We start from the raw sequence: 26690 nt of genomic DNA on the forward strand, positions 1-26690 counted from the left end.
TAGTTCTATTGGTACAACTTGGCTATTTCTTATGATGTTCCAAAGTGAGGGGGTTAACTTAATTTAAATAATTTCATGTTAGAATTTGTGTTACTTTACGTTACATTTCCGTTTTAAAAAAAGTTTATAACATACGGACGCAAATATATAGATTCGATGGTATATGTAACTTAAAGTGAGCTTTTCGTGAGAATACACATGTGGTTCAGTAGAGGGCCGCTTGTGACATAAGAAGCAGATATTGGTTGTTAGGAGGACAGCACACAGGGACAATTTATTCATCGGCACATTTCGGAATAATAAAGTAGTTTCGATTTTCTCAGCCAGGGTTTGATTATAAGCGTAGAAGATTTTCCCAAGTGGAGTTTAGAAAGGTATACTTTGTTTTTCAATATCCATCTAATGATATGACGTGTGATACCTTCAACAGACATTTGTGATTGTGCATATTTAGAGCTAATTAGTTTCCGTAGTGCGCCGGAGACTAATTTGTAGGATTTTATTATTCAAAATGGCGGAACACGCGTCGTCCCCAAATGAAAAGCCAGGTAATAATACGATTTTTACATATTCATATTTCAGTGTTAGCATAATATATGCCCTGTTCCTTCATTAACTATCGGCTTAATTGCGTTAATTAGAGTGTCAGTCGATTTTAGCTGACAATCAATTTCTTCTCGGCGGGTCAGGGAGGTATTTTTTGGCATTTGCAGGTGCCCGTCCGAATTTGCATTGAGTGTGAAATATTGTGAGGGTGTTTTTGTGTGTGCGTGGTGTTATCTGTATGCATGCAAATGCAGGTCAAACGAGAATAACACAAAATATTGCAGCACGTGTTTTCGATGCAAACGATGCACGTTGTTTTGTCAACACAGACGAAGCTCAAGGTGTGTGCATGTAGTCAGTGTTGATTTGACAGTTCTATTGTCAAGCGAGAGCCACACTGTCCCAAATAAAAAATAGGTTGACTGGGATCTGAAAATGGGGGTCGATTGATAAAGGGAGCCGCGTTTTCTTTACAGTTTGACTGTTTGTCATTTCAGTACCACCTTTCGTTTCTGTGACCCGCCCAACTAGATCTCTTTGTAGCTATGGGGGTTGTTAAGTTGTAAACACTGATAGCTTGTGAAGGTATGTTAGTGCGAACTTGACGGGTAGACCGAGTAGCCTAATCGCGACTGATGACCTCATACGGGTCGGCCTAGTTACATTATAACAACTTAAACTAGGAATGCAACCCACTCCACTCTCTGTCAAGGTGGATGTATTTTGCTACAGAAATAGATACATTTTTTAGCGTTTGTGTATATAATATCTCAGATTCATGCCTGTATTTAGAAATGACAATCTGGGACAGTGATGGTGTCACTTGTATTTTGTTAAAAATGTCTTTGGTTATATGATCCTGCAGTAGGATTTGAAACATTCTTTATTCATTTGAAATATATTTCAAGAAATGTTTATGGCTCTGGATAATAAATAGGCCTGTTGGTTAAGTCTGTCCGCTCGATGATATACAGATCATGTCATGCATAGAAATATATAGGTCTCTGTGGCATAAAATTGTTTTATTTTCATTGATGGTATCTTTTGTTAGGCTTGACCGATATTCTTTGGTTTGTTAGTTAAGATAGGTCTTGTCAAGTTTCCTTTAAAATGATATCAAATATTCCGCTATTTCTGTGATAAACATATGATCATACTGTTTTATGGCTCCGTTTATTTATCACGTACATAAAGATGGAGTTATTTTTGTCTTGAATGATTGTTGGATATAGATTTATTATAATATGGCTACAGTATCAAGAAAGAGCAAATATATATTTTGCATAATTCCATATTTTAGATATCTCCATACTTTTATCTCTGCACAGACCTTGCATATGATCGTAAAACTACATAATTTTATTATGGCTATTTGCAAATAAATGTGTGTTTAAATTGAATGAAAATATCATGTGATTATATATGCCTCTGGCAACCTGCACTGAACATATGCATGTTTTGCTTAAGAATCTCTTAAATTATGTACTGAATATACACATGTTATAAAAGAAATTGAAGTTGTTATTCACATGAATATCATAAATCAGTGTGCGGAGAGGGTTCCTTCCTCTAGAGCTTCATAGTGAAGCTGTACGACATCGCATGTTCCATGACTTAATATACCGTATTCGACATAATAAGCACCCAGGGCGCGCTCAAAATTAGAAATGGGGGGCTCTTATTAGAATATTATTTTGGTGAAAAACAACAGAGTTGAAAGATCGTACATTTTGCGGTTTATGCTGACAGCCTGAAATGTTTATATACGACAGATATATTTTTCCAGAATTTAATTTCCCATAATTAAGGGTGCATATAACATACATATTATACACGAATAAATGTCTTGTGTACATTGATCAATTGGAAGGGGTGCTAATTGGGATTGTTCACTAGCCAATGCTTTAGCAAATATTGCCATGGGTGCTTATTAGAGCTTGTGCTTATTACGTCGAATACGGTATTCACTGATTACCTCTATTGTCTTGTTAGTAATGGCGTATAAATTAACATGGACTGACCTGTTGAAAAGGGGTGTGCGAAAACACCTCATATGAAAGTATTTGATTCTGTTTTATACCTTCGATATCCAAATGAAAGTCATATGTAGTTTGTAGGTATTTCAGGCAACAATCTCCATGTGAGGACTCCATAGCTGAATAATTCTGTCCGTGCCTCATGCTTGTCATGTGATTCAACTATGCCAATCCAATGTGTAACCTGGCTTATTTTGTGTTATCATGTCTGCATTGTTTGGAGTGTTGTTCATGCTCTCAACCACTGGGTTGTCCGGTTCAGATTTGACTATACAGGTTGGTGTGATATGGATGTGATATAGTTGACTGCAGTCGTATCCCCCTTCCTTCGTTCAAGGCAAGGTGCTACATGCACACACATAAATATACGCGCGCCTGCACACAAACAACACAAACACCACAAAGACACAAATACACGTGCGCACTCACTCACTCGGCTCGGAGTCAGTATGCTATGTCTGAGAGGGGTATTCATGTCAAACAGCGGTAGGGTATCTTAGTGGGCTAGCACTATAAACTCAGACTGGACTAGTACAACAGTCACACATACACGTGCATGCATGTTGCTATAAAATACAATAATCTTGATCGTGACGTTAAGCCCCATTTCACCCGACCACTGCTGTTTCTCATTGGAAAGGGGGCGGTCGGGTAGCCTAGTGGTTGAAAGCGTTTGCTCCTCACGCCGAAGACCTGGGTTCAATCCCGACATGGGTACAATGTGTGAAGCCCATTTCTGGTGTCCCCCGCCATGATATTGCTGGAATATTGCTAAAAGCGGCGTAAAACAATACTCACTCACTCACTCACTCTCACTGGAAAGTGTGACGTAGAGTCATCCACAGGTGACGTGTGTCGCCCTGGTGACATGTGTCGTGTCTGTACGTGTACAAACTGTAGATGTAGCTAACGAATTAAACTGTTATAAAATACAGGACATCCTCTTTCTATTCTCGTATGATCTTACTTATGTACACATCCTCCCAAACCAGTTTTTCAAAAGTCATTCCCCGAGAAGCAATCTGTTTATTCTTCCTAGTCAGGAAAGGATTTTGTTGTCACCTTCCTGTTAACTTGAAATAATCAAATTCACGAACTAGGATTGACGGGGTTACCATTAAATCCACTTATTTCATTTGCATATACACTATGGAGCTGATTTATCTGCGTAACCCACACCCTGCATGTATCGCCTTCCCTTAAACAGGCTCAATGATTCTGGGCATGGAGCAGTCTTGTGTCTGTGTGGGGGAAACCAAGCATGCAGTTTTGTGGGGCCTCTCTAACCCCAGCAACAGAGGAGAAGAAACATCTATACCTTTAAAGTTATTCAAAACCGATGTTGTTTTGCATGTCATAAATTTTAGCCAAGGCGTAACGAAGAATGCGTTTAAGGTTTGGGATGGGTTTCGAATTTTTATTGACAGTCTTTATAGGAGAAAGCTATTTGGAAGTTTTTAGATGGATAAAAAATGGGTTAGCATTAGACGTACCGTTGATTGTGTTTAGACAAGATTTGTCTTTTTCCCTTTGGATAATTTAGCAGCAGAATAGGTTACAAATCTTGCAGCATTATCTTGTGATGATGCTGGTTGTATCTGATTGTTGGACTTAATTGGTTACAATATGTGACCTGGCTTATTGTGTGTGATCTCGTGGATCATTGCTGAGTTGACTAAATTGGTTACAATGTGTGACATCGCTTATTGTGTGTGACCTCATGGATCATTGCTCAGTTGACTAAATTGGTTACAATGTGTGACATCGCTTATTGTGTGTGACCTCGTGGATCATTGCTCAGTTGTCTAAATTGCTTACAATGTGTGACATGGCTTATTGTGTGTGACCTCGTGGATCAGTGCTGAGTTGACTAAATTGGTTACAATGTGTGACATGGCTTATTGTGTGTGACCTCGTGGATCACTGCTGAGTTGACTAAATTGGTTACAATGTGTGACATGGCTTATTGTGTGTGACCTCGTGGATCAGTGCTGAGTTGACTTAATTGGTTACAATGTGTGACTTGGCTTATTGTGTGTTACCTCGTGGATCACTGCTGAGTTGACTAAATTGGTTACAATGTGTGACATGGCTTATTGTGTGTGACCTCGTGGATCATTGTTCAGTTGACTAAATTGGTTACAATGTGTGACCTGGCTTATTGTTTGTGACCTCGTGGATCATTGTTCAGTTGACTAAATTGGTTACAATGTGTGACATGGTTTATTGTGTGTGATCTCGTGGATCATTGTTCAGTTGACTAAATTGGTTACAATGTGTGACATGGCTTATTGTGTGTGACCTCGTGGATCATTGTTCAGTTGTCTAAATTGCTTACAATGCATGACCTGGCTGGTTGTGTCACCATCTGTTGTGTGGATTATTGCTCATGCTGTCAGCCACTTTTGCGCCAGACTCCGTGTTCCCCAGTTGCCCTCGTGTGGCTGTTACATAACTGTATTAAACTCACTCCGACACTTATCCATGCTTACATCCCACATAGTGCACATCAAATATATAGTGCCTTGCTCTTACACTCTTGACCATTGGCTCTTTAATACAAGTAACAGCTAACTCTATATAAGTAGCCCCTTGAATGTCCTGGGTTAGGATTGGTTTTGAGCAACCAATGCTTGTCTTCCCCTGAGAAGGTCTGGGTTTGAATTGGTCTTCAGACACCAATGCTTGTCTTCCCTTGTGAAGATACGGGTTAGAATTGGTCTTCAGCAACCAATGCTTGTCTCCCCCTTTGAAGATCCCCATTATAGTGTGTCTTCAGAAACCAATGCTTGTCTTCCCCCTGTGAAGGTACGGGTTAGAATTGGTCTTCAGCAACCCATGCTTGTCTCCCCCTGTGAGGATCTAGGTTAGAATTGGTCTTCAGCAACAAATGCTTGTCTCCCCCTTTGAAGATCCCCATTATAGTGTGTCTTCAGCAACCAATGCTTGTCCCCCCCTGTGAAGATCAGGGTTAGAACTGGTCTCCAGCAACCCATGCTTGTCTCCCCCTTTGAAGATCCCCATTATAGTGTGTCTTCAGCAACCCATGCTTGTCTCCCCCTTTGAAGATCCCCATAATAGTGTGTCTTCAGCAACCCATGCTTGTCCCCCCTTTGAAGATCCCCATTATAGTGTGTCTTCAGCAACCCATGCTTGTCTCCCCCTTTGAAGATCCCCATTATAGTGTGTCTTCAGCAACCCATGCTTGTCTCCCCCTTTGAAGATCCCCATTATAGTGTGTCTTCAGCAACCCATGCTTGTCCCCCCTTTGAAGATCCCCATTATAGTGTGTCTTCAGCAACCCATGCTTGTCTCCCCCTTTGAAGATCCCCATTATAGTGTGTCTTCAGCAACCCATGCTTGTCCCCCCCTGTGAAGATCTGGGTTAGAACTGGTCTTCAGCAACCAATGCTTAAACTGAGAAAATCTCTCATCCCTCGGACCAGGCACTGTTCACACTGTATGTTTCAAAATGATGTCCTTAAAACAAGGAAATAAATTTGTCGCAATATTATTGGTAAAAATATTTTAGCTGGATGCATGCAAGTTTTTTTTAACATGTTTAAGGGATGTTACAACATTAATATTAATAGTTGTTTTGGGGTGATTATGAAATGATATTGAGCAGGGGAATATGCACATGTATTATTGATTAATATGACACTTGAATGACAATTGTATTATTTTGTAAAATATTGTTGTTGTGTGATAGTTGTTAACACTGAAATGTTGACCATCAAATCATCTAGGCTTGAAATGTACCACATTCCATGTGATAAAAAGTGTGTAACTTTAGCAGGGTTTATTGAGACCTGCTCAGCGTCCTCCCCAAGTCTGTCAGTATAAATTCCTTAATGGAAATTGATATATTCCGAATTTGTATAACCATACATGGTATAACTAATGAATCGGTTTGGTTAGCGAGAACTTGTATCCGATTTTATGAGATTGAGGTAATCTAGGCATGTGGTTAATCCTGTTTTGTTTATTTAAAGCAGTAATTGTTTATTATTAAGCAAGTTTATCACTTCAGCCATTGAAATATGCAGCTACTCGGCGACTCGTCTCGCATCAAAACATGGGGCTGTGTACTCGCGGACAGATGACCACGGAGTACGCTGACCACTGTGTCGGATTAACGAGACTGATTAATAAGTGATTTCGGTAATTCGTTGCAAATAAGGTGTGTCGGAGACGGAGTGCGAGACTGTCGGATTGATGGGTCTAAATAGCACTGATTTAATCGGTTCCATCATTAGTGTCGGATAAAGACGATTGTCAGAATAGCGAGTGTCGGATTAACGAGACTTGACTGTACATGGTATAACTAATCAGTCAGTTTGGTTGAGGCAACTTCGATGTCACTGATGTCAGGACCAGTAAAGAGGAAGAGGGCTAAGTGCTTCAGTTTTAATTATTGAATGCATTGTTAAAATACAGTGCCAGACACTTCAGACATGTCCTAGATTAATTAAATAAGGACTTATAAAAAATCATAATTTTGGACCAATAAATATATTTTCCAAATTGGACTGTCAAGGGCACATGGTTTGGTATCCTTGATATATCCATGCACAGCAGAAGAAACAATTTTAGTCCACTAGTGAGTGAGTGAGTTGGGTTTAACGCAGCTTTTAACAATATTACAGTTATATCGCGGCGTGTCAGCTTAATGTGGGAGGAAAGCCCCAAGTGATGCAGGTCTTAGACGTTTACCACTTCGGTGAAACCCACGAGCACGGGTATGGTGCTGACAAACCTAGAAACATAATCGGGGCGAACCGGGATTCAGACCCACAATCATAGGTTTCTGGCGTGCCCAAGGGACGCAACTCTGCACAGCGAATCGCGGCACCGTAGACGACTGGGCTACCCGTCCCTTAGTCCACTAGTCTTAATAATGATAACATGTAGCAAAACCCTTAAGAATGGCAAATTTCTACTGGTCCTTAACTACTGGGCAATTTGGTAAGGACGACAGGACTAGTGCCAATTTCTAACGCTGATGCACTAGTCTGAAGCAAGGATCCAGCAATGAAAACTAACAGTTTTAGTCCACTGGTCCTTGTAATGATAACCCATTGCAAAACCTTTAAAATGGTCCTGATGTACGAGACCTTATGATACCTTAACAATGGGGCAGTTTAGCAAGGACATATGTCAGATCAATGAAATTACACCCATTACATGTAGACAGTATTGGCAATAGGCGATGGTCGTACTATTCTTATTATTGACTAGCATTCATTCTATTACTTTCTGACAGACACGCGAAGATCCGGGGTAGAATAGGTCTTCAGCAACCCATGCTTGCCATAAAAGGCAACTATGCTTGTCGTAAGAGGTGACTAACGGGATCGGGTGATGAGGCTCGCTGACTTGGTTGATGCATGTCATCATATCCTAATTGCGTGGATCAATGCTCATGATGTCAATCACTGGATTGTCTGGTCCAGACTCTATTATTTACAGACCGCCGTCATATAGCTGGAATATTGCTGAGTGCGGCGTTAAACAACAAATCAACAATAAAACTTGGACTTTTCTTTCAGTTTGCTATACTTTGTAATGTCAACTTTCTGTCTTTCATATTTATGGTAACCTTACTTTTTAAGACAGCTATAACACTGATACAAAACTAATGTAGTACGACCTGTGAAACAAGCACACTAAGTACTCTTCACTATGCTTAGTAGTAATAATCAATACATTATTTTTCCTGTGGTATTTGAATATATGTAATTCAGATATGTATGTAATTCATCTTTGTATATTTATTCAGAATAATGTAGATTAGTGCTATTTCTCTGTATGAATTATGAATGTGGTAAAAAGTGCCAGACACGGAGCAGGTATTAATATTAATGTTGGTTTTTTGCCTATTGAAAAGTCGTCTCTAGCACTGACTGTTCAATGTTGCTAACATTTGGGATCAAATGTGTGGCCCTCAGCCTTTGTCGTCTTGACGAGTTTCTCTGACCAGGTAAGCAGTAACTACCTTAGACAGGTGTGTTTGTGATTGCTGATAGGCATGGGGATATTGCTGGTGAGGCAGGATTTGTGGAATATTAAGATACACATTCTCCTTCTGGTACTTAGAAAGCTGCTGCAGAATTGTTTTCTGTTGTTTTTCTTAGAAACTCTTTATACGTGTTTATTAAAACTTAGTTATGACTGTCAGTTTTATTTGTTTCTGACCGCCTCTGTAATGTACAGAGCATCTGCCTGGAGAGCGGAGGGTCTTGGGTCCAATCTCCTGGCTGTTTTTGCGAGCAAGGAATGTTTTTTTTTCCAAAGGAAGCTCTTCTGTGGAAAAATCATAACATGAGGCGGGTGATTGTTGATCTTTAAGATTGTTTTGACAGTTCACACATTTTACCTCAGAACTAGGATTTCTAATTTTATTTTAAAGTCTATGAGGGATAAATAAGTTCGGATGAGAAACATCTATGTGGGTTGATTAAGTTTGGATGAAGAACGTCTATGAGGGTTGATTAGTTTGGATGAAGAACGTCTATGAGGGTTGATTAGTTTGGATGAAGAACGTCTATGAGGGTTGATTAAGTTTGGATGAGAAACATCTTTGAGGATTGATTAAGTTTGGATGATTAACATCTTTGAGGGTTGATTAAGTTTGGATGATAAACATCTTTGAGGGTTGATTAGTTTAGATGATAAACATCTTTGAGGGTTGATTAAGTTTGGATGAGAAACATCTTTGAGGGTTGATTAAGTTTAGATGAGAAATATCTTTGAGACTTGATTAAGTTTGGATGATAAACATCTTTCAGGGTTGATGAGTTTGGTTGATAAACATCTTTGAGGGTTGATTAAGTTTGGATGCTAAACACCTTTCAGGGTTGATGAGTTTGGATGATAAACATCTTTGAGGGTTGATTAAGTTTGGATGAAGAACGTCTATGAGGGTTGATTAGTTTGGATGAGAAACATCTATGAGACTTGATTAAGTTTGGATGATAAACATCTTCGAGGGTTGATTAAGTTTGGATGAAGAACGTCTTTGAGGGTTGATTAAGTTTGGATGAGAAACATCTTTGAGGGTTGATTAAGTTTGGATGAAGAACGTCTTTGAGGGTTGATTAGTTTGGATGAGAAACATCTTTGAGGGTTGATTAAGTTTGGATGAGAAACATCTTTGAGGGTTGATTAAGTTTGGATGCTAAACATCTACGTGGGGGTTGATTAGTTTAGATGATAAACATCTGTGAGGGTTGATTGGTTTGGATGAAGAACATCTTTGAAGGTTGATTAGTTTGGATGACGAACGTCTATGAGGGTTGATTAGTTTGGATGAGAAACATCTTTGAGACTTGATTAAGTTTGGATGATAAACATCTTTAAGGGGTTGATTAAGTTTGGATGAAGAACGTCTATGAGGGTTGATTAGTTTGGATGAGAAACATCTATGAGGATTGATTAAGTTTGGATGAAGAATGTCTTTGAGGGTTGATTAAGTTTGGATGAGAAACATCTTTGAGGGTTGATTAAGTTTGGATGAGAAACATCTTTGAGGATTGATTAAGTTTGGATGAAAAACATCTATGAGGATTGATTAAGTTTGGATGAAGAACGTCTTTGAGGGTTGATTAAGTTTGGATGAGAAACATCTTTGAGGATTGATTAAGTTTGGATGAGAAACATCTTTGAGGATTGATTAAGTTTGGATGAGAAACATCTTTGAAGGTTGATTAAGTTTGGATGAAGAACGTCTTTGAAGGTTGATTAAGTTTGAATGAGAAACATCTTTGAGGGTTGATTAAGTTTGGATGAGAAACATCTTTGAGGGTTGATTAAGTTTGGATGCTAAACATCTACGTGGGGGTTGATTAGTTTGGATGATAAACATCTGTGAGGGTTGATTGGTTTGGATGAAGAACATCTTTGAGGGTTGATTAGTTTGGATGACGAACGTCTATGAGGGTTGATTAGTTTGGATGAGAAACATCTTTGAGACTTGATTAAGTTTGGATGATAAACATCTTTAAGGGGTTGATTAAGTTTGGATGAAGAACGTCTATGAGGGTTGATTAGTTTGGATGAGAAACATCTATGAGGATTGATTAAGTTTGGATGAAGAATGTCTTTGAGGGTTGATTAAGTTTGGGTGAGAAACATCTTTGAGGGTTGATTAAGTTTGGATGAGAAACATCTTTGAGGATTGATTAAGTTTGGATGAAAAACATCTATGAGGATTGATTAAGTTTGGATGAAGAACGTCTTTGAGGGTTGATTAAGTTTGGATGAGAAACATCTTTGAGGATTGATTAAGTTTGGATGAGAAACATCTTTGAGGATTGATTAAGTTTGGATGAGAAACATCTTTGAGGGTTGATTAAGTTTGGATGAAGAACGTCTTTGAAGGTTGATTAAGTTTGAATGAGAAACATCTTTGAGGGTTGATTAAGTTTGGATGATAAACATCTTTGAGGGTTGATTAAGTTTGGATGATAAACATCTACGAGGGGGTAAATAAGTTTGGATGATAAACATCTACGAGGGGGTAAATAAGTTTGGATGATAAACATCTACGAGGGGGTAAATAAGTTTGGATGATAAACATCTACGAGGGGGTAAATAAGTTTGGATGATAAACATCTACGAGGGGGTAAATAAGTTTGGATGATAAACATCTACGAGGGGGTAAATAAGTTTGGATGATAAACATCTACGAGGGGGTAAATAAGTTTGGATGATAAACATCTACGAGGGGGTAAATAAGTTTGGATGATAAACATCTACGAGGGGGTAAATAAGTTTGGATGATAAACATCTACGAGGGGGTAAATAAGTTTGGATGATAAACATCTACGAGGGGGTAAATAAGTTTGGATGATAAACATCTACGAGGGGGTAAATAAGTTTGGATGATAAACATCTACGAGGGGGTAAATAAGTTTGGATGATAAACATCTACGAGGGGGTAAATAAGTTTGGATGATAAACATCTACGAGGGGGTAAATAAGTTTGGATGATAAACATCTACGTGGGGGTAAATAAGTTTGGATGATAAACATCTACGAGGGGGTAAATAAGTTTGGATGATAAACATCTACGTGGGGGTAAATAAGTTTGGATGATAAACATCTACGAGGGGGTAAATAAGTTTGGATGATAAACATCTACGTGGGGGTGATGAGGGGGTAAATAAGTTCATCTATGAGGTTTGACTGATTCAGTGTTGTTCCGTGACTGCGGCCTTGCAGGATTCCGGCAAAATGTCTGTGCATGACGCAATTAAAATACAACAAGTCCGGCTGGGCGCACTAAGCTTTTCACCTTCACTTACCTCAATGTAATTTTAATCGGAAAAGTTGTGTTTTATAAGTAAAGTCAAACATCAGCATGTTTTTTAAACCAAATGTGTCCGCCATGTTTGAGATTACTATAGTGATATTTTTTACCAATCGTAGGCAAGCTTACAATTAACGACAGCAGGACTGCACTGAATATTATTTTCCAACCAATCAGATTTATTGTTTCTAAATAGATACTGTCATAGCCAGCAGTGACAAGCATGGCGTCTGCTAAATCGAAGTCAATTTTATTGAATTAAGACCATAAAATTTAAGGACAGTACATTAAAAATCATCATCAATGTTTTTGCTTTATTAGGGATGAGGCCCTCCAAAATTTTAGGACCCTTGGTTGATGGAGGCTAGCAACAAGACTGTTGATAAGTCAGTAAAATGTTACCTTTGGAAAATAAACATGCTTGAGGAACATGCTGTTATCAAGTCCTAGCAGAAAAAAGGTCTTAAAACAAAAAGTGATCCATGAAGATATGACCACAACTCTAGAAAAGGATGTCCCTTCATGTACCCCTGTCCATGCTTGCCGTAAAAGGCGACTATGCTTGTCGTAAAAGGCGACTAGCGGGATCGGGTGGTCAGGCTCGCTGACTTGGTTGATGCATGTCATTGATCCCAATTGCGTGGATTGATGCTCATGATATCAACCACTTGATTGTCTGGTCCAGACTCTATTATTTACAGACCGCTGTCATATAGCTGGAATATTGCTGAGTGCGGCGTTAAACAACAAACCAACCAACCAAATCATGTACCCCTGTAAAAATGTGGGCAACAGAGTTTCAGAGCGGTAGGTATGGTCAGATGAAAAGGGGTTTAACGTCGCGTCCAAGATTATTGCACATATATTGTGATGTGCATGCACGTATGTGTGTGTGGGTGCTTGTACTAGTCCGGACTGATGCCGATTTATAGTGCTAGCACACTGAGATACCATGCCGCAGTTTAACATGAATACCCCACTCAGACACAGTATACTAACTCCGAGCCGACCAGTCCTTGTTTTCGCCCCTTAATGCCGAGCGCCAGACAGGGTAACAACAAGTACTATCTTTTAAGATCTTTTGGTATGACGTGGCCAGGGATCGAACCCCGGACCTTCCGCTCTCGGGGCGGACGCTCTGCCACTAGACCACGGAGGCAGTCTCAGAATGGTGTAGGGTAGGGAGAGCCTGAAACATGTTAAACATGTGAAAGACGTGGTGTGTGGTCCAGTTCCCAGGTCACAAGTCAGATGGAGTTTGACAAACTTGGTTGTGGAGAGTCCTTGGATGGGTGACTGTGTTAGGCAACTTGGTGCCTGAGTGAGTGAGTGAGTTTGGTTTTACGCCGCTTTTAGCAATATTCCAGCAATATCACGGCGGGGGACACCAGAAATGGGCTTCACACACTGTACCCATGTCGGGATTCAAACCCGGGTCTTCGGCGTGACGAGCGAACGCTTTAACCACTAGGCTACCCGACCGCCCCTGGTGCCTGAGAATTTCTATAGCTGCGATTCTGCCTCACACTGAAGCGCATGTAGCATGTTTCGCCCCGATTATGTTTCTAGGTTGTCAGCACCATACCCGTGCTCGTGGGTTTCACTGAAGTGGTAAACGTCTGAGACCTGCATCACTTCGCCGCTTTTAACAGTATTCCAGTTACATCACGGTGTGTCAGCTTGATGTGGGAGGAAAGCCCGAAGTGATGCAGGTCTCAGACGTTTACAACTTCGGTGAAACCCACGAGCACGGGTATGGTGATGACAAACCTAGAAACATAATCAGGGCGAACCGGGATTCGAACCCACAATCATAGGTTTCTGGCGCGCCGACTGGGCCACCCGTGCCCCCAATATTCTAATAACAGCCCCCTTTTTCTAATTTTGTGAGCACCCTGAGCGCTTATTATGTCGAATACGGTATGTTGAAAAATACATCATTGTAATATCTTTAGGTCAAGTCTTTCTGTGTGCGGCTCTGAACACACCATAGATTAGTTATTACATTTTCACACCCAGGCTCTCGTCATTGAAATGAAATGCCTCCCACTTCCCATTTTGAAAACATTGGATAAATATGTAATAATGAAATTATTGTGGCAACAGAAAATGAGTGTGGTGTTTGAAGGGATTGTTGCTCTGTTCCCAGGAGGTGGTGGCAGCATCGGCATGAACGGCGACGTTGCTCAGAGCTCTGGCGACGGGGGACAAGAGGGCGAGGACGACAACATGAAACCTCTCAACCTCGTGAGTACATTGTATTTGTATTTCAGCATGTATATGTATCTGCCTGTAAAACAGACAGACAGACACAGACCCTCACACAGATAGACAGACAGACACACAGACACAGACCCTCACACAGATAGACAGACAGACACACAGACACAGACCCTCACACAGATAGACAGACACACAGACACAGACCCTCACACAGATAGACAGACAGACACACAGACACACAGACACAGACCCTCACACAGATAGACAGACAGACACACAGACACAGACCCTCACACAGATAGACAGACAGACACACAGACACAGACCCTCACACAGATAGACAGACAGACACACACACATGTACATTTATGTACATTTATTATATATTCTGGTTATTCCAATCTCAGAATATGGAACACGTATAAACATTCAATTGAGCCATTTAAGTTGGTGACTCAGCAAGAAAATGTACAACTTTATGGATAACAACTACCTGTTTATTGCATTGAGCTATGTTTCGACTCTTACACCATTATCTAGCTGTATGCATTACACCAGAAGTTGTCACTATAAAGTTGTACATTTTCTTATTTGCCATGATAAAACTACAAACATGTACAAACATGTACAACTCACTCACTCACTCACTCACTCAAACCCACCCACTCACTCACTCACTCACTCACTCACTCAAACCCACCCACCCACCCACTCAAACACACCCACCCACTCACTCACTCACTCACTCACTCACTCACTCACTCACTCACCCACTCACTCACTCACTCACTCACTCACTCACTCACTCACTCACTCACTCACTCACTCACTCACTCTCCATCCCTGACAAAAGTTGGTCCATGCAGACACAGTTCTAGATATCCACCATTAACCACTTTCGTATTATACATCCTGTCATCATCATAACAATGAACATGCTAAGAAGATATAATGAATAAATATGAATATCATCACAGCACAAGATTGAATAGTCACCTCTTCATGACTATTTGGTTAACACGGCTATTCACACCCTGAGCGTGTGCCTTATTAAGCTGGTGTAGACATGTATGTATTCGGGTCCCCAGATACACGCACACGGGAGAGTCATTATGTCGGCGGGCTGGCTCTCGGGTAGTGTTTCCTGTACTGCCAGGGGAGGCCTACTCCCAGCCTGACCTGTTTTTACACCTCAGCGATTCCCTAGGCTCAAAAGCCCAGTTCGAGTGATTCAATCGGGGGGAATTCGCCTCGCGTACGCAGCCTTAGAAATTCGGGTTTTTTTTCATGCATGTCCTGAGGACTGGTGTTACACTTATGTCACTAGCTCTCTGGGGAGGTGACATGGGTTGTGACTTCATGTTATCAAGATTATCACACTCTGTGTGTGTGTATGTGTTTGTGTTTGTGAATGAGTGTGTTTTGTGTGTGTGTGTGTGTGTGTGTGTGTGTGTGTGTGTGTGTGTTTGTGAGTGAGTGTGTGTTTTTTTTTTGTGTGTGTGTGTTTTTTTTGTGTGTGTGTGTGTGTGTGTGTGTGTGAGAGAGTGAGAGTGTGTGTGTGTTTTGTGTGTGTGTGTGTGAGAGAGAGAGAGAGTGAGAGTGTGTGTGTTTTGTGTGTGTGTGTGTGTGTGAGAGAGAGAGTGTGTGTGTGTTTTGTGTGTGTGTGTGAGAGAGAGAGAGAGAGAGAGAGAGTGTGTGTGTGTGTTTTGTGTGTGTGTGTGAGAGAGAGAGAGTGTGTGTGTGTTTTGTGTGTGTGTGTTTTGTGTGTGTGAGAGAGAGAGAGAGAGAGTGTGTGTGTGTGTGTGTTTTGTGTGAGTGAGAGTGTGTTTTGTGTTTGTTTTGTGTGTGTGTGTGCCAGCTCACTGAGATACCATGCCACAGTTTAACATGGATACTTCGTTCAGACTCTGAGCAGACCAGCCCTTGTTTTATCCCCTTAAAGCATGGTAAAACTAGGTACCTTCGTTTACCATCTTTTGGTGTGACGAGGCCAGGGGATCAACCCAATGATCTGCTTTCTGGCCAGTCGCTCTATCCATTTAACTACGAGGCGGTCTCTAGAGTTTGCAGCTAGTCCTTCTGGACTTAGTAGTAATATCATGGCATTGAGAACTGGTTAAGTGCAGTCTAAGTAAGCTCAACTAAAATTTTCTAAAAACAAATATATTGTCCCTGATAATTCTTGAAAAAAATAATTATTCTTGGGACAGTTGAAAAAATAAAGGAAATTGCCTGCCACAAAAATTAAGTTGTTGCAAGGGGTGTTTAAAAATATCAGGCTCATAGTTTAAAAAAAATAAATATCTGGTTTGGTATCCAGTCTCAATTCAAAATCCCAGTCCCCCAGAATATCATATGGTCGGTCCATAAGGAGTACCATCATTGGATTTTTATTTGACCTCAACACAATTTAGTAGTCTCAGGCAAGAGTACCAGCTGGGTACACAGTTTTCTAGAGGTTACAAGGAGTGTCAGCAAACTTGGAATTATGCTGATGAATAAATGCTGTATCGCACAAGTTGCAGTGTAGCATTGTGATGGAGATGATTGTTGTTTCATAGGCTGTGAGCGCTGCTATGTGATATGAGGTTTATGCCCTTCCTTTAGTGTCTGAGATTTGACCGGCCTTCTGGTCCAAGTTCCAGAATCATCTCAAGCTGGCTTTCACAGGAGATAACGCTTGGATGAGATCATTAAAATTGCATCACAATGCTTTGGAGACCTTTGTAAGGTTGTTGGTTCCCATGACGTCACAATCAAATAACATTGCTAATGTCTTGATAAATGAGACATGTTGTCAGGTCAGTAATAGCAAGTCAGATAACATTTTACACTTGATAAATGAGACTTGTTGTCAGGTCAATAGTACCGAGTCAGATAACATTTTACACTTGATAAATGAGACTTGTTGTCAGGTCAATAGTACCAAGTCAGATAACATTTTACACTTGATAAATGAGACTTGTTGTCAGGTCAATAGTACCAAGTCAGATAACATTTTACACTTGATAAATGAGACTTGTTGTCAGGTCAATAGTACCAAGTCAGATAACATTTTACACTTGATAAATGAGACTTGTTGTCAGGTCAATAGTACCAAGTCAGATAACATTTTACACTTGATAAATGAGACTTGTTGTCAGGTCAATAGTACCAAGTCAGATAACATTATGTTGTCAAGGGAATAGTACCAAGTACATTTAATACTGAAAAAAACGAGACACAAGTAGTACTTAAGCCTAACTTGTTTGATGAGCATTTCTTAGAAGTTGACGGATGAGAAAGTAGACAAAATATATTGATAACAACTTCTTTAATAGACTATGGGGTGATGTTTTGGTGTAGATCCTTATACAGTTGTCCAGCAAGCCAGAATATTCTGAAGAGGTAGAGAATTATATAGGTACAGTATTAAATGTAACAAGAGCTTGAGTGGGTGTGTATTGCTTGGCAATGGTATAAGGATCTACTGGTATGTAAAAAATAGTATATTAAAGAAGTTGTTATCCCTAAGTTTGGTCTTCTTTGTAAGGCTTGGTATTTTGGTGAGAAGGCTCTTTTCTTTGTTTTCTGAAAAGCCTGCAACTTTGTTGGAGAAGTGTAACAGTATTAGTAGTTTTTAGTATAGATGTGTGCTCTGGCCTGTGAAGATCCGGGGTAGAACAGGTCTTCAGCAACCCATGCTTACCGTAAAAGGCGACTATGCTCGTCGTAAAAGGCGACTAACGGGATCGGGTGGTCAGTCTCGCTGACTTGGTTGATGCATGTCATCGATCTCAATTGCGTGGATCGATGCTCATGTTGTCAATCACTGGATTGTCTGGTCCAGACTCGATTATTTACAGATGACCGTCATATAGCTGGAATATTGCTGAGTGCGGCGTAAAACAACAAACAAACAAACAAACAACTAAACAAACAAATGTGTGCTCTTCTTTCTGTCATACACACTGCGTACACCATGGAGTAGAACGTAAAATTGGCGCCTGTAATTACAGTCAGTCGTGTTATCAGAACCACATAATTATTTTAACTATAATTTTAACTAATAATTATTTTTATTTCATGATGTGTTCAGGGCCCACTTGCACAAAGCGATCTTATCGCTACGACTACTGAAAGCCTATGTTAAAGTATGGGAGTTACGATCATCTTAGCGCTAAGATCGCTTTGTGCAAGTGGGCCCAGGTCTTAAAGATGAACATTTGAGTTTTTTCAAACATAGACATTTTTTCAGCTTTTTATGAAACAGCTTTCCTTTGAATGAAAAAAATGTGGGTAAATAAGTAGTCTTACTTAAAGCATCTTTTAAACAGAAATGAGAAACAACTTCAAAGTAGCAGATATTTTGACAGTATTTTGTGGTTTTGAATGTGATGCATTATTCAGGAGTATTATAATGTTGATGAAGTTTTTTTTATGGTGAAATATATACTGATTAAAAAATATGATAACCATTTGAATTTAAAATGTGATCGTTGTCAGGACACTTAATCTGCACTTAATGATACTGGTATGTCAGTAAGAAAATAAATTATTCAGAAGCTCTCCATTCAGATGTTCCCCATGTCTGATTATTGAATAAACATCAGCAGTCTCTTTTGACATGATAAATTGTTAATGTTCAATATTCAAAACAAAAATATTAAAAAGAGAATTTTGTTTTTTAAGGGGGAATAAAACTTATTTCAGGATACATTTTTACAAATGTTTGTTGGTTAAAAGTATATTGATTCATGGAAGTGAAAGTGGTTGGGAATACTTCTGATTGTCTGGAACAGGAGCCGAGGATGCTGTTTTGATAGATAACCTGTTTGAATGCGTGATGACAATTTCCATATTTGAATAACAGAATAAAGAAGCAGCATCTGTAGCCGTGCGGCTTGAATAATGATCCAAGTGGCGTAAAACAATATGCACTTACTTGTGACTTCTACGTTGATCCTTGTGCCAGTGTGATTATAACAAAGTATTTTTTCCAAAGTTTTTACTGTTTCCTGAATAAAATATACAAGTTTACAGAAGTTAAAGAACACCTGTTTCATTTATATTATAATATGAAAGAATCAATTGTCCTTTTCCGTTTTTTAAGTCACATATATTCCTATGTGTAAATAAATGAATATATTCCCATGTATAAATAAATGAATATATTCCTATATATACATACATTATAAACAAGTAAGGGGAGATGATAAGTCTCTAGATGTATGTACACATAGTGGTAGCTTTTATTGAGAAAACCCAACATATTTTTCCTTGAAACAGCTGTGAATGGCTACTGCTGATAGGGCTATAAACACAATTCAGCAACTCCCTTCTTGTAAAGTGTAACCTTGTTAATCCAGAAAATCGTGGTTAATTAACTATTGAAAACATTTATAGATTAACGAAGCAGTGTTACCATGGTTACTGATTAATGTATATAACTCATAACGGTATGTTCTACAGAGCAGTTGTCAGGAGAGCAGGATTTCTTGACAAGCAGGGCTGGGACTCCAGGAAGATTTAATATGTCTATATATATATATATATGTCTAGCAGAGACAATGTCCAACAAATGTGAAGACAGTTTCAATACCCCTGGCAGTCCTGGTGGAATGTTGCAATAATGATATTGACTGGCGTGTCAGCACCTTGGAATAGTTTTTATGCTACCAGCAGACAACTGCTTATGAAGCCATTTGGAACAACATGCACATTCTTTGCCGCTAAGAGAACTTTTGTTTGGCTTAAGAAAGCTGGCTGTCATGAATTATGCATCACTTCATCAAGAGTATTTGCATAGCGGCCAGACAGAAGAAAGAAACAGCGGGGCGTTCATGAATAAAGATGGAGCCGAGAACCCCATACATCATATCAGTTGCAGAATCGCAGAAAATCAGGCAGGGGTCATCGACGAGAGAGATTTATGCGGCTTTGATAGCAAGACAATTTTGCTGGAATAACTCAATAATAATGCCCCCCCTTTGTGGATTTTGAAGTCAGAAAGCGTTTCGAGAGTTTTGTTAGCTCACCTGGCTTGTCGTGAGAGGTTCGCGAGCCGTGTGATACGTTTTTGAAATATGGACTGTTTTCATGCATGTGGGAAATAATACTTATGTATGCCTGGAGAGTTGGGGATGATCGGTTGTCTTGTAAGAAAAAGATTTTTTTTAATTGTTTTCCAAAAAGGATAGAAGTGGAGTTTTGTGAGGAGGAATGAATGATGATGTCTGTTAATATTAGTGACAAATTTACTTGCCAGAAGAAAGTTTACACATTTTAAATGAAGATTTTATGCAAAGTTGACAGCAAAAAATAAGACGATTTTCGAAAATTATTGTGTTTTTGTTTATGTTATTAATTACTTCGGGGAACTAAATTCCAATTATATGATAGTGGCTTGTAATAATTGAGACAAGGTGAGGTGAGGTGAAATGGTGTTTAACGTCGCGTCCTAGATTATTGCACTTATATAGCGACGTGCATGTACGTGTATGTGTGTGTGTGTGTGGCTGCTTGTACTAGTCCGGACTGATGCCGATTTATAGTGCTAGCTCACTGAGATATCATGCCGCAGTTTAACATGAATACCCCACTCAGACACAGTATACTGACTCGAGCCGATCAGTCCTTGTTTTAGTCCCTTAATGCCGAGCGCCAGACAGGGTAACAACAAGTACAATCTTTTAACGCCTTTTTGTATGACGTGGCCCGGGATCGAACCCTGGACCTTCCGATCTCCGGGCGGACACTCTACCACAAGACCACGGAGGCGGTCTAATTGAGACAAAGCAGTGATTGATATTATGAGCACTGGCCCAAGCTGTTGGGTACAATGTCAGCCAAGACACCGAGTGGGATCAACTGATCATTTAGTAAAATTACAGAAATGAACTTAAGTCCTCTGGAGGCATGGGTGGCCCAGTCGTCTAAGGCGCCGCGATTTGCTGTGCAGAGTTGCGTCCCCTGGACACGCCAGAAACCTATGATTGTGGGTTCGAATCCCGGTTCGCCTTGATTATGTTTCTAGGTTTGTCAGCACCATACCCGTGCTCGTGGGTTGTACCGAAGTGGTAAACGTCTAAGACCTGTATCACTTCGGGCTTTCCTCCCACATTAAGCTGACACGCCGTGATATAACTGGAACACTTTTGATTGTCCTTTGCAGAAATGCCCACTCAGTGCAGAAATGTACTTATCTTGCAGAAAGTCACATTTTGTGCAGAACTCTTGCAGAATTTTGCATTTGATCAGCCACAGGATTTGTCATACCTTTGGTATATCCTGCAGAATTTTAACATGTGAGTTGAAAGCTGGTTTCAAACGTGTAAACGTATATTTATTTCGTTTTAAAGTGAACTAGACTTTTGTATTATTGCTTACTGAAAGTGTCTGTACGTTTACACTAGATTCACTTCAATAACATAGTTTAGCTGTGGATATGTTCATCATGAAAATGCCTGCCACAAGTCAAACAGGTGGCACAAATTCACAAGAACTAAGCTTAAAAGTTTGCAGAATCGTGTGCGGAGAATTATCAAAATTTGGTTGCAGAATTGATTATGTTCCTAGGTTTGTCAGCACCATACCTGTGCTCGTGGATTTCACCGAAGTGGTAAACGTCTGAGACCTGTATCACTTGGGGCTTTCCTCCCACATTAAGCTGAGATGCCGTGATATAACTGTAATATTGATAAAAGCGGCGTTAAACCCAACTCACTCACTCATTCACCCCACAGAGTGTCTTTGGTCTGGTGGATAAAAGGTCTGTCTGGAGAGAGGAAGGTCGGTTGTTTGATCCCCGGCTGCGTCACACCAAGGAAGATAGTACATGCTGTTACCCTTCAAACTTTTAAACATATTAATTTAAGAAAAGGATTTTGGGTGGAATAAAAAAGTTTTCTGTTGCATTTTCATTTTACAGTTACAAGCATTACAAATAGGTGTGGTACATTAAGAAAAGGAAAAATTAATTGACCAGTAATATCTTGTGTCCTTACTTGCATTTTCAGTTCATTAAGCTCTGGAGGATTTCCTTGAATGTTGGCATTTTGTGTAGAATTCTTTGTTAAATACGTTTTTTCACCCTATTGTTAGTTTGTAAGGTGTAACCAAAAAAAATGTTTTTGTTTGAAACATGAATGTTGATTTATTAAGAAGCCAGTTTTCCATATAGGATCAGACAGGGCATACTTTTTGACCTTCCCAAAATAGGTGAGAAAATTTGATCGATCTGATGTAAATAAGATATTTTTAGTCTCCAGATGGTGCAGGCGTTATTGTCAGTATGTCTAGGACCAGTAGGAGGTGATATACCATGTTATACAACGCATTCATATCTTTAGATATCCAGGTGATAAGTGTCCTTAAGCAGATACTGAAGTATACTCGACGTAATAAGCGCCCAGGGCGCTCTTAAAATTAGATATAGGGGGCTCTTATTAGAATATTATTTTGGTGAAAAAAAAACAGAGTTGAAAGATAAATTTTGTGGTTTATGCCGACAGCCTGAAATGTTTATATATACGAGAGATATATTTTTCCAGAATTTAATTGCCCATAATTAAGGGTGTATGTAACACACGAGTGCATATTTTACGCGAATAAATAAGTCTTGTGTACATTGATCAATCGGAATGGGAGCTAATTGGGATTGTTCACTGGCCAATATATAAGCAAATATCGCCGTTGGTACTTTTTTGTGGGGGGCTTATTAAGTGAAATACTGTATGTTGTTTTATGGATATGAATAAGCCTGTGACAAAGAAACATGTCTGTCAGTGGTACATAAATAAAATACATGAAATAATCAAATTAGGTTTGGAGCTACATTTGGGCAGAATCATTACAGTATCTCCTTGTGTGGATCGATGCTCATGATGTCAATCACTGGATTGTCTAGTCCAGACTCCATTATTTACAGACCGCTGTCATATATCTGGAATATACCTGAGTGTGGAGTTAAACAACAAACGAACAAATCAAAAATATTCCGCCAAAAATGTTTTCAGTTCCGGCTTTTAAGAGATACAAGTTTTTTAATTAAAATCACCATGTAGAGCAAACAATGTTTCTTTAAAACCTGTGGCAAAATGTTTTTTCAATAGTTTCCCTTGTTTTCTGGAACGCGTGTTTTCATTTTTAAAATACCAGTCTCCTAACTGCTAACCAGAATATCAAATAGCCACTCAAGGTTTAATCTAGGAGTCCAAACATTGGACAGGCAAATAGGGAAAAAGTCGATGATTTTTTCATGTTCTTATTTTCGTAAATTCTGAGAAAAGTTTTATTCAAATCGGAATTTTTACTGTCCTTTAGTTGGTGCAGACTGAGCAGGTCTAGATAAATCCCCACAGTCTCACAAGAATTCATTGCTTTTGCAGTATGTTCTAGCTCTTTTTACAGACCCGAGTGTGCTTGTGCTTGGTGTGGCCGAGGATATGCACCACAGGTTTCGGGTCCTTGTAAATCATGGCCATGTATATTCATGATATGTAAATTACAAGCAACATGATTGGCTAAAATTAGGGTTGCTGTCGCATGTCCATGCTAATTGTTTCATCAATATTCATAGGCATGTCTAGTGGTTTGAGTCTGTGTATTAGTGGTATTGGAACAGGCACATAGTGGAATTGCCTAGAAATTTACTTCTCCATGTTTCTAATATCTGTGGCCGCCTCCGTGGTCTTGTGGTAGAGCGTCCGCCCGGAGAACGGAAGGTCCGGGGTTCGATCCCCGGCCGCGTCATACCAAAAGACGTTAAAAGATGGTACTTGTTGTTACCCTGTCTGGCGTTCGACATTAAGGGGCTAAAACAAGGGCTGGTCGGCTCGGAGTCAGTATACTGTGTCTGAGTGGGGTATTCATGTTAAACTGCGGCATGGTATCTCAGTGAGCTAGCACTATAAATCGGCATCAGTCCGGACTAGTACAAGCAGCCACAGACACACACGTGCATGCACGTCGCTATATAATTCACCTCACCTAATATCTGTGTTTTGAAGGTGAGGTGAAGTGAGGTTTAGTGTTCAAGCTTATCTCACGTGCATGCACGTGTGTGTGTGTGGACCCGTGAAGATCCGGGGTAGAATAGGACTTCAGCAACCCATAAGACGGCCTCACTGCACACTTTGGATAGCGGAAATACCAACTTGAATGTAAACACAAACACGGTTTATTGAGCAGCAGTTGCAACAAGTATATAACAATGCCAATTAAGGAATAGGAATTACACAATAGACATCTGGTGAGTTATCACAGCTGGGGTCAAGAGTTCTACCCACTTGTGTCCAGTCGCATTGATTTTGAGTCGTGTTTTTGGCTCGGTGTCAGCAGTCGTATTAATTTGGAGACGCATTAATTTGAAGATTTACAGTATTTCAGTGTTTTGTGTAGTTGGGTGTATGTGGGTTACAGTTCTTGAATGTCACTCAGAGGGGAATTAAGCTGTTAACTTGTTCCACTGGAAACCTGGAATTTTTTCTCGGCGTGGATGAAGCCTGTTCATGGTGCCCTCTGCTGGGGTATTTCTGCAGTGCTGTTAAAATCGGCATGAAACCTCATTCACTCTCCATTTGCTTTTCATAGGAGAATGTGAAAATGTGACAGTCTGTGGTTGCACAGCTTTCTTTCCAACATGTCTAGTAAAGTTTTAGTGAATTGGAGAAGAAGTTAACTTAGAGCCCATCAGAGCTCCAGATAACCATTTGGTGTTGTGGGTATTTTACCCATACATTTTAAAATCACTGCGTATCAGCTATTCTATCTGGGTATTCAAATTTCTGTTACCCACTAGTTTTTACACATGTGGGTATTTAAGTTAAATATCTAAAAACACTATTCATCTAGTCCCTGCAAACTGGTGTTGTGTGGATTCGAGAGCTTTATAGGACTCAAAAATACCACGATACTTCCACAAGAAAGTGTGATGGCAAATGATCATGATGTAACTGTCATCGTGGAGTTTGGCAAGGTTGACAGAATGCCCGTTTATAATTTCAAAATAAGTTGCTGATTTGCCAATCGAATATGCAGGGTTACTTCACAATATTTTGAACATACACACAAGTTTTATTTTTGTAGCGTATCTGTAATGTTCGTTGCGTATTTGATACGCTTGGATGTTATTTTACTGCGTATTTCTGCATTTCTGATGCATATTTTACGCAGATACGCAGCTTATCTGGAGCTCTGGCCCATATATTGAAAAGTTTTCACATTTATTCATGTTTTGTCTGTAAAGCAAGTAGTTGGAAGATATGGAGCACGCTTCTATTGAATGGATGGCTGTGTTTGTGCCTGTGTATATTAGGTCAAATGTTAATTTAGTTTGTCAAGTTAAGCAAAATAAAGCACCAACCATGTACTAATATTGAGACTAGATTTGTTTTTCAAGTGTATAACCAAAGTTATATACCAGTACCTAGACACTTGTTTGCATTGAGTGTTTAACACAAGTTATATAGCAGTATCCAGACACTTGTTTGCTTCTAGTGTATAACCCAAGTTATAAATCAGTATCTAGACAGTTGTTTGCATTGAGTGTTTAACACAAATTATATACCAGTACCTAGACACTTGTTTGCATTGAGTGTATAACCCAAGTTATATAGCAGTATCTAGACACTTGTTTGCTTCTAGTGTATAACCCAAGTTATAAATCAGTACCTAGACACTTGTTTGCATTGAGTGTTTAACACAAATTATATACCAGTACCTAGACACTTGTTTGCTTCTAGTGTATAACCCAAGTTATAAATCAGTATCTAGACACTTGTTTGCATTGAGTGTTTAACACAAATTATATAGCAGTACCTGGACACTTGTTTGTTTCCAGTGTATAACCCAAGTTATATAGCAGTATCTAGACACTTGTTTGCTTCTAGTGTATAACCCAAGTTATAAATCAGTATCTGGACACTTGTATGCATTGAGTGTTTAACACAAATTATATACCAGTACCAAGACACTTGTTTGCTTCTAGTGTATAACCCAAGTTATAAATCAGTATCTAGACAGTTGTTTGCATTGAGTGTATAACCCAAGTTATATACCTGTACCTAGACACTTGTTTGCATTGAGTGTATAACCCAAGTTATATAGCAGTATCCAGACACTTGTTTGCTTCTAGTGTATAACCCAAGTTATAAATCAGTATCTAGACAGTTGTTTGCATTGAGTGTTTAACACAAATTATATACCAGTACCTAGACACTTGTTTGCATTGAGTGTATAACCCAAGTTATATAGCAGTATCTAGACACTTGTTTGCTTCTAGTGTATAACCCAAGTTATAAATCAGTACCTAGACACTTGTTTGCATTGAGTGTTTAACACAAATTATATACCAGTACCTAGACACTTGTTTGCTTCTAGTGTATAACCCAAGTTATAAATCAGTATCTAGACACTTGTTTGCATTGAGTGTTTAACACAAATTATATAGCAGTACCTAGACACTTGTTTGTTTCCAGTGTATAACCCAAGTTATATAGCAGTATCTAGACACTTGTTTGCTTCTAGTGTATAACCCAAGTTATAAATCAGTATCTCGACACTTGTTTGCATTGAGTGTTTAACACAAATTA

General features: G+C 39.4%; 1 protein-coding gene across 3 annotated transcripts in view; it reads left to right on the forward strand.

Annotated features, from left to right (window-relative positions):
- The first annotated feature begins 285 nt into the window (after positions 1-285).
- Positions 286-26690, forward strand: part of LOC124148375 (POU domain, class 2, transcription factor 1-like) — a 51377-nt gene continuing 24972 nt past the window's right edge. Inside the window, exons 1-2 of one of the 3 annotated variants that reach the window (XM_046519437.2) lie at positions 286-374; positions 14045-14142. In XM_046519437.2, the coding sequence (XP_046375393.1) occupies positions 14065-14142 (78 nt within the window). In that variant the 5' untranslated portion in view covers positions 286-374; positions 14045-14064. The other 2 variants (XM_046519436.2, XM_048398084.1) reach the window with 2 other exon arrangements.

This window comes from Haliotis rufescens, unplaced genomic scaffold, assembly GCF_023055435.1.
Source record: "Haliotis rufescens isolate VD_foot unplaced genomic scaffold, xgHalRufe1.0.p SCAF_18, whole genome shotgun sequence".
In the NCBI taxonomy this organism is placed as follows: Eukaryota; Metazoa; Mollusca; class Gastropoda; order Lepetellida; family Haliotidae; genus Haliotis; species Haliotis rufescens.